The 12,943-nt window shown below is 44.5% G+C and overlaps 1 protein-coding gene across 1 annotated transcript in view; it reads left to right on the top strand.

Annotated features, from left to right (window-relative positions):
• LOC109464954 (serine/arginine repetitive matrix protein 1-like) overlaps positions 1-11,838 on the top strand; it is a 40,327-nt gene extending 28,489 nt beyond the window's left edge. Inside the window, exons 6-13 of the mRNA XM_019762072.1 lie at positions 4,750-5,283; positions 5,631-6,284; positions 6,648-6,851; positions 7,502-7,685; positions 8,246-8,397; positions 8,949-9,069; positions 9,661-9,854; positions 11,819-11,838. Of these exons, the coding sequence (XP_019617631.1) occupies positions 4,750-5,283; positions 5,631-6,284; positions 6,648-6,851; positions 7,502-7,685; positions 8,246-8,397; positions 8,949-9,069; positions 9,661-9,854; positions 11,819-11,838 (2,063 nt within the window). The remainder of the gene's footprint in view (positions 1-4,749; positions 5,284-5,630; positions 6,285-6,647; positions 6,852-7,501; positions 7,686-8,245; positions 8,398-8,948; positions 9,070-9,660; positions 9,855-11,818) is intronic.
• The last annotated feature ends 1,105 nt before the right edge of the window (positions 11,839-12,943 follow it).

The following is a 12,943-nucleotide window of genomic DNA, read 5'->3' as shown; positions in this document are numbered from 1 at the left end:
CGATCAGATTTTAAAAATGTATGTCGACGTCCCTTGCAGGGGTCTACACAAAAAGGCTAGGTTTGGTAGGTTTTTCTCGGGTCGGTCGGGAAACAGGAAACACAACATTTATTTCCTAGGCCAGATCTGAACCAAAGGACTATCCGCAGCCATGTTGGAAACGTGACCCAGTGTAACGTTGTTTGCCGACCGTCGCCATGGCTGGGATAATATCGGAGAAAAGGGAAGGTAAACCAACAGACGCGAACAAAACCGCTGTACTAATATTTGGAGAGGATCGCAGGTAGGACGGAGTGCACGTAGGACAGGCCGATCGGTAAATCTGTTATAACGATTCGTAAATAATATCATCAGGTTGGTAAACGAATGAATAGCAAAGTTCTTTGGTCACAACCATTTATTTTTCACGAGCCGACGTTTCGATGACCGTCTGTCATCTTCATCAGGGTAATTCTGACTGGAATTCACAGTATGCACTGACGCTAGATGTTACTTGGTATTATAACGATTGTGGTAACACTAGAGTATGGTTTTATTACCTAGAAAGGGTGAATTCGCTCGTTTACTCTTTGAATTGGTGCATTAATATAATCTGTTACATACAGAGGTAGGACAGAGTGCACGTAGGACGGGCTGGTCGTTCAAACTGTTATAATATTGTGGTAATGCTAGAATGTAGTGAGAAAAGGGTGAATTCATTAATTTAATGTCTTTATCGACAGCTTTTATGGTGCATTAATATAACCTGTCATATTAAGGCCAAATCTATACCGTTTCGTCTTTCTAGATACCTGTACATTGGAGGTTACATACATAATTATTTATCTCTTAGACAATTGAGTTCTGTTGAATTCTACATCCATTTGGTTGATTTATGTCCTGTTTCTAATGTATATGTTTGCGTTACGATTTACACTGGTTGTAACTCAAACACAATGTACATACTCTAAAGGCAATGTACATAGAGAGCTTTTTTGGTCATATTACGGTCAATTAATATGGGGCATTGCAATTAATTTTACATATTACTGGAGATAAACATCTAATTTGTTCCAATTTCGTATGAAGAGCGTTATTTTTAAATCGTTATAAATTTGGCAGCCTGACCTTATTTTTACCTTATTCCATGGATACGCACAGTAAATCCCTGGTTCATTTTGGTTACTGCAGTAGATATTATACAGAACGTAATTCATGCCCGAAGGCTAATTGCAAGAACATGATAACAAAAATGAACAGTAAAAATGACAATAAGTAATGCTAATGCTACTTTAGATATACATTTGTAGTTATTGTTGGGTTTGATTTCTTTTCCGTGTGCAGTGGAGTATGAAATGGCCGACATTTTGCGAGATATACGAATAGGGAGGTGTTAATAGAAATGCAGTTTTTTGTAGGCTGGGAAGGTGAATAAAGCTGGGGAACATTTTGGTGACCATTTCAAATAACTGATCTCTTTCGGTGCTATAACGAGGGCAGTGACAAGTAAAGTGCAATTCATCCTCCACTGCATTTCCTGTACAATATTATAATCCGTATGGATCAGGCTTGTCGCAGCCGGATGCAGTAAATTTTATCCCATAAGACCTCAGTCGTAACCGGGAATCATTGAGAACACTAACGCGTCATAGAGAATACTAACGCGTCACCTACTACTCAAACACGTCTGGTAAGTGGTGGATGGTCGATAGATGTCTGCACGACTGTTGGGATGAGATAACTAGTTCGTGGTCAGATAAAGTGATCTCTTTGCTAAATCACCGACGTCTTATCTTTTGTGCTAAATAAATACATGTACGTGGTTGCCGATACAAACAGGAAAAATGAGGATTGTTGCTACTCGTAAAAGACTTGTATATCTACATAGATGTCGCAGTAAATTTCATCCCATAAGACCGAAGTCGTCACCGGAAATCACATGGGAAGTACTGACGTATCGGGCGCTGTAACTGAGGTGGGATCGACGCAGCGATTATATATAGGAAAAATGGCTTTACGGCGAGATTTTGCTTTTGCAAACATTACATGTACAAGTACATGTACGTGTGTACTTAAACATGTTGATCTATGCGTGTGTATAGGGATGTTTTCGTTCCGCAATAGCGAATAAACCCGTTTTTGCTCACTTCCATAGTGTATCAAACCAAAGTGGCCATGAAAGGTCATCTGTGTTGGTAATGATAATAGTAAAACGTTGAACTTAATTCCAACATAGGGGTTACACATTCAAATTTTCAGCGACCACTGTCGCCATCATCAGGATGATTAATGACCAATCACTTCACAACGTGATCTCGCGAGAGTTACGGTTGCAGAGACGTGAAATTTATCTGTGTAATCCTTGTGGTGGATTAAAGTTCAATATTTTACTATGAAACCGACGTTACGTTGAATATTCGCGTGTTATCTTCAGAAACCAAAACTGTCTTTCGCTGCCATCCCCTGAACATGTCTTGATTGCTTTTGACTAATGCTCGGTTTAATCTTTATTGATCTTTATTGCTCGACAGTTGTGCATGGTACAATGTATGGCAAGGATGACAATGTGGTCTCATACTAGTCTATTCCTGGAAACTATAACTACATAAATATAACGTAAATGGCGTATTGACATGATGTATACATTAAAAATTTCTGTCGGTTACAATTCTTTCTCTCTTTTCTAAAGCGCTACATACTTGACTAATGCTCGGTTTTGTCCGCCCACGGAAGAAATCGCCTGAGCTGCTTCCCCTGGGAAAACCCGAAGGCCGCCGGAAGCGCCCGGCCCAGCTAATAGCCCGCACGGCGGGGTGTGCGGAGGGGGGTTTCATAAAAAATGAAAGAACGGTTTAACCGTTTGAAGCCGTGGAACGGTCTGGGGAATTAAGAGTCGCACTAGATCAGTAGGCTGCAGTATATGGGCAATATGCCCCTATAGAACAGTATGGTGGTATAGGAGCGTACTAGAATAGTAGGCTGTAAGTATAGGGGCAATATGCCCCTATAGAACAGTAGGGTAGTGTAGGAGCGATATGCCAAAACTGTATCTGTTTTTTTTTATGTCTAACCTTCACCGACGTAGGTATTAATCTCCAAGCAGATCCTACGGTCGAAGAATAGAGTATCAAATTGGCCAGGCAGTAATCTGTTGGCCAGAGAGGGTCCATGCGCGACCCAAGGTTGCGGCAGAAGTAAAGGACCATATATAAAAAGCTAACGATCATTCCCCCACAACCTCTGCTTGGAGAGTAGTGGGCGTAGCCTCACCATGAGTGCGCACGTGTGGAGCGTGGAGCCGGCACAAGCTACGTGCGTGTGGCTAGCACGGAGTCATCCCCGCGATGACGCCACTTACCTGGGCGGCACGATCACACAGCGGTGTTCAGAAACCTCCTAAAGCTGTCTAAATGGTAACGTCCAACAGAGAACGCCTACGACTCGGGCTGTAATTCACTTTATGTTCACGGTAGCAAAATTTCACGGCCTAAAAAATTGGACATGTTCACGGAACTATATGTTCACGGTGGCAATAGGTGCAGGTAAAAGAAAGTCCAGGAATTATTTGATAACTGTAATGATAAGTTCACTGTACAGAAGCGACAGTGAAATCAGTAAATATAACATCATCATCATCATCGTCCTTTTCATCTTGTTGGACGATCAGTTCACAGTTTGTGGTCCCGGCGGTGTGCAGCTAACCCAGCTCTGCTTCTGCAGGGCTTGTTGCAGATCATACAAGTGAAGGCTGATTGCAAGCATTGTTATTTCCTTTTCTGTCATTGTCTTTGCTCTGCAAGTCGCTCTCTAGACTTTCAGTGCCTTGCCGAAGCTTGCACCTCCAAGAAGTGCGGTGAAAATAACAGTACAGTGAAAAAAATCAGGAATTACAGTGGTAACGACCAATATAGCACACCTACGACACGGGCTCTCTAAGCATTTGCCGAGTGACGTCCCAGATGTTCGTCAGAGCGGTGACTCATGACGTCGCCAGTGGCAGTTCAAACTTCCCTGCCTACGCAGGGATAACGCGAGACAGCTGCTGGCTTAGCAGATATCGGCTGAAGCATCATTCTGAGCTATTCCCCGTTGGAAGAAAGAGTGCTTTTGTGCATTTTCTGAAATGGATGGTACATGCATGTACGTTACAGACGAGCCTGATGCTAAAAGCAACGCTGAAATATTCATAAAGGGTAGTTCAATGCAGTGCCAACTGTTCCTCGCAAAATTGGGATCTTCTAATACGAAAGTAGGCCGGTACTAGCTTGTGTGTAACGTGTTTTCAGCTAACAGTCAAAATTGTCTCACTCAATTTTCATTCAGCCTTCAAATGTCTTTGTTGAAGAGGTTCATCAGTCACGTATAGATTGATAGTTAGTAGCGAGACTAGAGCACTCCATGCTCAAGGCGTGCAGTGGACGTCGAAAATCCGAAGGTACGTGTTTGCTGCCTTTAAAAAGAAATGTACTGATCGATGAATGTTCTACTATACTAACTGTTCAAATGTTTTATCTACAGCTGAACGACCTCCTGGTAGAATGAATGAGCGATCGACGGAATTCCCATCTAATCACTCAATCACTCACTCACTCATTCACTCAACCATCTTCTGAACCTAGTGGTTCTTGAGGCGACAGGAAGAATTTCCATCTGGCCCTATCTGCAGCTGTGTCCGGGGCTGTGTCCAGAGTCAGTCCCCCCCCCCTTTTCCCCATCAAATACATAACAGGAATCAAAATCGTCTTACTCAATGTCTTATTTTAACTACAGCTGAACGCCCTGTTGGTAGAATGACGGAGCGATCGACAGAGCGGACAGCCGAGCGGCCAGTTGAGCGGATAGCCGAACGGACAGCCGAGCGGACAGCCGAGCGGACAGCCGAGCGGACAGCCGAACGGACAGCCGAACGGACAGCCGAGCGGACAGCCGAGCGGACAGCCGAACGGACAGCCGAGCGGACAGCAGCCGACAGAACAACTGACCGTTCAACTGAGCGTAAGAAGATGATGGATCTGGAAATGGCGCGAAAGCAGGTGGAGAAGGCGCGTCTGCGCGCGAAGCTGCGGGCGGAGGGGAAGCTGCATCTGGACTCCATCCTCTCCCCGCCCGACGATCGGGGCTTCTACTCAGACAGCGAGGTGAGCCGTACCCGGGCCCTCTCTGCCGAGCGGGACGCGGCCGCGGCTGCCTCATCTGACCAGGAGAAAACCTCATCAGGCAGCAAAGAGCGCGCTCCCGGGGAGCATGTGGACAGCTACTCGCTGAAGAGCGGGTGGACCTACACGCCGGCCAACGCGAAGGACGGTAAGGCTGCAGAACTGCCAGTCGTGATTTTATAGGATTTATGACTTGTTTAATGTTTACCGAAGGAAAACATATTGTTTTTGCTCAGTTTCTTCCTCTTCTTCTTCTTCTTCTACAAACAGTGACCTCTGACCTGGCCAATGACATGATTTGTTAACGTCTAGTGACTGGTGTTGGGTTACATAATGTTGCAATTTCATGGTCTTCTCTGCATAACAGCTCATGACAGTCCTTGAGTAACACATGTAATATACATATGTTTATGCATGGCATGTGTTTCTTCGAGAATATGATTTGTAACATTGGAATTATCATGATTAATGCTTATCTTTGATTTTAATGTTTAGCGGGTGGTAAGGAGGAGAGCAGCCGAGAGGGTCGTGCAGACGGCAGGGAGAGCCGTGCCGGCCGGCTGGCGGGTCGCGCGGCGAGTTTGGACGGCGCCCCGGGTGAGAATAGCGCCACCGTGCCCGGGAGAAGCCGGCGGGAGAGGAGGGATCTGCGGGACGACCTCGCGCACGACAGCCGCCGCTCCAGCCGGTCCAGCAGCCCGGAGCTACCCGAAGACGAGTCCTACAAAGCCATGATGGAGAAACGCATCAACTACGAAACCGTCACGGACATCTCCGAGATTATTAAAGAGATCGAGACGGACGCGAATCGCTTGTTTGGGCTGGACGAGTTGGACTCAGTAGAACCCTCCAGCACACAGAGAAAGGGAAGCTCATTCCCAGCCCAAAGAAGAGTGCCATCTCTCCACGATCTCCTGGACGACAGCTCCTTTCCGGAGGAGAAGCAGGAGAAAGCCGTCTCAGCCAAGGACTTGGCAGACGAGCTCGAGCAGAGCGAAGAGTTCAAGACCCTCCGTAAACAGCTGAGCGAGACCGGATCGAAAATCACTTCCCCTCCAGTAGATACCCCTAGGCACGCCGTTAGCGTGGAGTCCCTGCGACGGGAGGACAGGAAACCGAAGCCAGCCGTCACAGCTACAGACGCCGGAGGTTTGCCCTTAGTCCTTTTGTATCACCTGTTAACAATTTCGAATAGTTGCGCTGACATTTGTTTTTACTTTAACCCTTGTCCTGCTGGAATTTTTTTACACAATATTTTACAAAAATTTCAAGTCTTAATTAGGTCATAGACCCCCGCTTTTTTTTTGCCCTGCGGTGGCATAGTTACTTCCGCATTCGTTGTGTTTTGCTGCGGTGTGCACGAGAAAAAAAACCCAAATCGTACATATACATAGTGCTATATAGGTGGTGCTGTATGTGCAAAACAACAATTGTTGGGCTCCGCAGGGGTTTTAACTGATACGTTACAAGTACAATGCTGTATAGAACTTTTATTATTATTATCATTATCAGGTTTGAAGCACGCGATGGCCCCGCCGTCCACCACCCCGTCCATGCCTAAGAAGAAGCACAGGCGGCAGGGATCAGACCCTCTCAGCAGATTCTCCCCCATCAGGGAAACGCCGGGAAACGAGCTGCACTCCAGCAACTCTCACGACGGCTTCGGCAGGCTGTACTCGCTGGGAGACCCGGGCGAGTCGGCCAGGACTCTACTCAGTGCGTAGATCACGTTGTTAAAACTTATCGTACTTGTAATGCATACTGGTTCACTGGCCTTGGATCCGGACTTGTAAGAATACACTGAGTTTGTTTGAGCTGACCTGTAACACACGCTCATACATGTACATGTCTGCTGCTATCACCAGAAACATTTTGTAAATAGGTTACCTGATATCCCTTTATATCTTATTCCTGATATGAAATTTTAGAATTGTATTTTATCATGTATTATGAATTTTATACTTGGATTTTAAAGGCGGATCTTCAAGCAATGACGCAATTCAGGTGTTGTGATCATGATTTTATATTGTACCTGCTATGTCATTGGTAATAAAATCTGTTTAAAGTTAAGACTTTTGGTCCAACACAAAAAAATTCTCTCACCTAGAGCTTTCGACCAGTCACTCTGGTCTTCCTCAGTAGACTGACCCAGTGACGCTTGTCACGTGGCTTCTTTGAAGTGTGGCGTCAACACTGGGTCAAAGGTATTTTGTAGACGATGTCGGCCCCCGTCGCGGTTCAATGTAGGGTGATGGGCCATGATGTGAGAGAAATTTTTGTGTTGGACCAAAAGTCTTAACTTTAAACATGAAACTACCAACACAGATGAACTTTCGTGGTAATAAAATCTGAATCTGAATCTATAGCGGAGGCGGGGGGCTCCATGACCCTACCCCGGACCCGAGAGGCCTCCCAGTCCTCCCTGGCCCAGTCTCGTTCCCCGTCCCAGCGCAGCATCATTGGGAACGAGACTATGTCGCAGATAGAGAAGGCCATGCACCGCCGGGGCTCCACTTCCGGGGACGACGACGGCAAGAAGTCCAGAATTAGGTACCAAATTCTTTTTTTAACCTTTTCTGTGCGTCTGTGCGCCACGGCATTTAATTCTATAAGATATTGTAAAACAACCATTACTAATGCGATGGTGTAGATGAAGTACTTTGAAATTCATGATCTCGTAAGACCGACGAAATGCCTACTTTTGCCTACCTTTGTGTACAAAGAACAAAAATACAGGAAAGTATAGAACACATTATCTCTTAGGAGTTTACTATAATTATCTTTGTGTCTTAACCGAGAAATACAAGATAGAGTACTTTGCAATTGTTACTACCCAAACTTTCACACATATACAAATGAAAAGAAAGTTCATTTGTGTTTTTTTTTTAATCTATCTTCAAAAACATATGTTCATATCTATACATATTAATACGGAACTAGTTAAATAGATATTGTTTCACTGTGTAAAGCTGAATGTTCATTAAGAAATATGTAAAAAGTTACCGATGTACTTGAACTTTATACTTTGTACCGTACACTTGCGTATATGAACTTATACATCTTGTATATTTGAACAATAAAGTTGAAAAAATATGTTTCATGTTCCTAAGGTACGAAATTCTACTGGAAGGGAAGTACAAGCAGGTTGAGTCTGTTGACAAGGAGAGGCTTGTACAGGCCAGCGCGTCTCTGGACAGGGGCGTGTCCAAGTCCGCCTGGCACGTCGGGTCACTAGAGAGCATCCCTGGCAGGAACTCCGCAGGTAGGACTCGTTTGTTTGTTTGTTTGTTGTTTGTTAGTTGAGTCTGTAGACAAGGAGAGGCTTGTACAGGCCAGCGCGTCTCTGGACAGGGGCGTGTCCAAGTCGGCCTGGCACGTCGGGTCGCTAGAGAGCATCCCTGGCAGGAACTCGGCAGGTAGGACCTATTTTTTTTTTTTATCCCAACATGTAATCACCAGACGTGGTCACGACACACTCAAGTTTTAACAACTTGTATTTATTCATTTATTCATTTATTTATGAAGATTTACCACATTTGTGGAAGGATTGACATAACAGGTGACTATCACCTTTTCAAAGATGTCAACCCCGAGACCAGACTGTAAGGTTTGAACCACTCACACCGGGAAGGTCCCCTACTCCTTTCGATAAGTGTGATGGGGTCTTTAACATGTATTTTGTCACTGTATACTTGTATGTTTGGTGGTGAGGTTAAAATTAGCTATAGCTAGAGTACCTCACCACCATGTCCTGTATTATCCATGTTAAATTGCAAATTAAAAAAAAATGTTGTAATGAAAAACATTCTGCAGGGCACATGCGGAGGGGCCCGCGGCAGATGTACGCGTCCACGAGCCGGCTGTACTCCACGGTACGGAAACCCACAGATCTGAACATTCGCGCAGACAGTCTGCCCAGACGCAGCCGCAGCAGGTAGATTTTTATTTTATTTATTCTTAAATTAAGGCCCCTATGCATACATGTACATACAAGAACAGATTAACAAGAGATTGAAACATGGCAACAGACACAACGTAAATAAAACAATACCTAAAAAATAAAGGTAAGCGATCTGTGTCTGGACCAAGAGGTTGGGAGTTTGAATCCCGGCTGTTGTCGCTCACCCGACATGCACACTACTGGAAAGGGTCGCAGTCCCAAGGACGGGACGTTAAGTTAAGCTGTGGTCCACTCTTCATTGCGCTTGCTAATACGAGCTACATATGGGGAATTTCCCCGGTACAATGAACCTGTAAATACTGTACATAACGCATGTCTTCTTTGTCACAACCCGTAGAAGATAAGCTCTTCATCAGTGAGCTAAAATTGGATCGAGATCACTTTCCTTTAATACTAAACAGGGACTACAAGGACGACAGCCCGGTGAGCCCGGTCGGTCCGCCCGGCTCGGCGCCCATCGCCATCCCTCCCCGCAGCAGCCTAATATGTTTTCCTTGTTTACATCATGTTGCAGTTTTATAGCGCTAGCAGGAAGGATTTAACCCTTTTTGTCCCAATAAACAGGGACTACAAGGACGACAGCCCGGTTTCGCCGGTAGGCCCGCCCGGCTCTGCGCCCATCGCCATCCCTCCCCGCAGAAGCCGTCGGGGCGACCTGCCCTCCGGCCCCGCCGCCATGGCGCACTCCTTCCCCGACCACGAGATGTTCGGCAGGGGCAGGGGCTACGATGACAGGCAACCCTTCTCGGACGACGAAAGTAAGTACTTTAGTTTATCAAGTTTACAAGTATGTGCAGCACTTCTTTAGAGTTAAAACTTTAGATCCAACACAAAAAATTATCTCTCCTTCGACCAGTCACTCTGGTCTTCCTCAGTAGACTGACCCAGTGAGGCTTGTCACGTGGCTTCTTTGAAGTGTGACGTCAACACTGGGTCAGTGAAGGCTGCACTTGTTTACTTGAAAATAAAAAAATACTCTATACACTGCCAAAAGTTGGTAGATGCTACTTGAAACTGGGGAAGGGGCCGGGCTAAGACGACAGGCAACCCTTCTCGGACGACGAAGGTAAGTACATTTGCCTCACAAGATTATGCTGTAATGGCATCTTTATAAGTACATGCTGCAGTTAGATGAAGGATGTTGCAGGTTTTAATTGCAACACAAAGTACTCATATACACTGGAAAAAGGTATTGGATGCTATGATGACAGGCAACCCTTCTCGGACGACGAAATAAGTAACTGCATTTGTCTCTCAAGATTATGCTGTAATGACATTTTTATATTATAAGTTTATGCCATAAGTTCAACAGTTGATGGTAGAAAAGTTCTCTTATGACTGACGGCGTGGGAGAGATCACCAGACTAATTTTAAGATCTTCCGATTCTTTTAGTAACTGTCATTTTGGTATCCTATTACCTGGATGTCTAACCGTCATCGACGTACTGCTATACAACTATTCGTCTACAAATTCACAGTCCCAAAGCACAAAGTAACTGCGGTGAGAAAATACTAAAACGTTAGACCTCATATCTTCCTTCCGGATATGGCAGACTCACTTGAGACGATATTTCCGTCTTGTCCATTTCAAAGGTTAATAGTTAGAGAAAGGGCGACGCCTTGGGGCAACGACCAGAAATGAAAATGGAGACCCTCAGTGACAGATATCTTACTTGGCTCAGGGCTGGAAATACTGGGTGCATGTGAACTTTAGTGCACCCAAATCTGGAGCTGTGCACCCAATTTTGTTCTGAATATTTTCGTAGGTTTACAATTGTAAAGATGTTAAATGTAGAATATTCTTAACATTTAAGTGTCAGAAAAATAAGAAAAGCGTTGTTATGAATATGATTGTAGATTGTTATATTGTTATAGCACTTTTCTGTAGAAATGAAACATAGTTAGTGTTTGCTGACATTCTCCTTATTCTGTTTTATATTGTGCACCCAAAAAGGTTTTTGTGCATCCAATTTTTTATGGTGCACCTATTCCCAAATATGAATTTGGAGCCCTGAAATTGGTTGGTCTGCCGAAGATTCCCACGCACTTCAGGCGTGGATGGAGCGCGACCCCAATTTGGGTCCGAGTGCGCACGGGAATGAGACGCGACGCAAATGGCTCGCCACTCCAGCTACTGTAACATCTATTCTACAAAACTACACGGCTCAAGGGCATAGTTTCCGTCGCACACGTTCTAGCAAATGGGCTATAACCCGAGGCAAAAGTAAAAAGCAAAACATTACGATGTGTCAAAGCAGATATATTGTGCAAACTTTTTAGCAATGGGTTCCTATTGGTTTGAAAACACCAACCATAATTCCCGTCTTTTCTAAACCACTCGTTTTTCTTTAGAATATAATTCAAGACTAATTTTATATTACTGTTCCGTGCATATTCATAGTAATTTGATTTTGCTCGTATGTAGACAATCTAGAGCATATGCAAGTGCTAACACACACACACACACACACACACACACACACACACACAGACGGACGTACGCACACACACACACAGATATTACGCAACGAGGAAAATATCACAAAACGAAAGGTTTTCACTAAAATCTTCAAGCAAATTCTGTGTTTCGTGAACAGTTTGCGGTAGTACAGGAATTCACAGCGTTATATCAACCCAGTAATCGCCAACAGGGGCAGGGATAGATTTCTATGATTGCGTTACTGCTATCTGTGTGATTTATTCCCTTTCCCTTTGTTATAAGGACGCGGTCTCCCCATGTGACCCGAATTGAGGGACGCGCACATCAAGTTTATCTACCAGGCAATGATTAATGCTGATCGCCGTTTCGCGCAAAGTCGGGGCTGCGGGAAAAGCACGGGGTTGTCAGTAACGAATTGCCCCAAAGTACAGTTACATTCCCCGGAATTACAAGTAGTTCTAGAGTGACAAATGTGCAGCCACAATCTCTAGCCAGTCAGACAGCCGACTTGGAACATCAGAAAGGAACTCTTGTAGGCGCTGCGAGCTTAATTGCTTTAACATGAGTTAGATAAGAAAATTTACTACGTACCCAAGAGCTGGGAGCTTTCAATCAAGGGGAACGTTAACGTTATTTTTTTAAACTCGAAGAATACATGAATCAAATGCCACCAATAGCTAGATTCCTTAGAATAAACAGAGTTCTGGGCTAAACCTTATCAGTTGGCGAACATACGGCGACAATATATGTGCCACCATATTAGTACTGAACTATGACCCTTGACTCTTTAGGCGCTATATTGAAGGGAATTTACTACGTACTCAAGAGCCGAGAGCTTTCAATCAAGGAGAACGTTATTTTTTTTAACCCGAAGAATACATGAATCAAGAGTAAGACTCAATATATTCCTGAGTACAAAAAAGTTCGGGGACAAACCTGTAAGCGAACACTTGGCGACAATATCTGGGTCATCAAACTGCGCTATGGCCTCTGACCTTTTAGGCGCCATATTGAAATTCTTGGAACAACAACAACTTTTGGAAACGCATCATGCTCGATCTAACGTAAGAATCGTCCAAATATTTCGTCCAACGATGTGGTGAGAATGTTGTTCCCTTCATCTTTGTGTAAACAAAATTCTGTGGATCCAGACTGATGCCATTTCCAAGGAAATGTGACCAAATTATAATCTGCAGACGACAAAATACTTGCCATGCTAAAAACGCGGGAGCCCCGTCGTCTACATAACATAGTAGCGCAGCTGTCAGGGGTTTTGGTTAAAGTCTGTTAATTTTCTTGTTTGTTTGTTTGTTTGCTTGTTTATTCTAACCAGGTTGAAGTTAGTTTCCTTGTGTTGTCAATGTTCGAACCTGGAGTGTTGGAGAGTGTTGGTCGCCCAAGCCTACA

This window comes from Branchiostoma belcheri, unplaced genomic scaffold (genome assembly GCF_001625305.1).
Source record: "Branchiostoma belcheri isolate BF01 breed outbred unplaced genomic scaffold, Haploidv18h27 scaffold144, whole genome shotgun sequence".
Lineage (NCBI taxonomy): Eukaryota > Metazoa > Chordata > Leptocardii > Amphioxiformes > Branchiostomatidae > Branchiostoma > Branchiostoma belcheri.
This window is presented reverse-complemented; position numbering and strand designations above follow the sequence as displayed.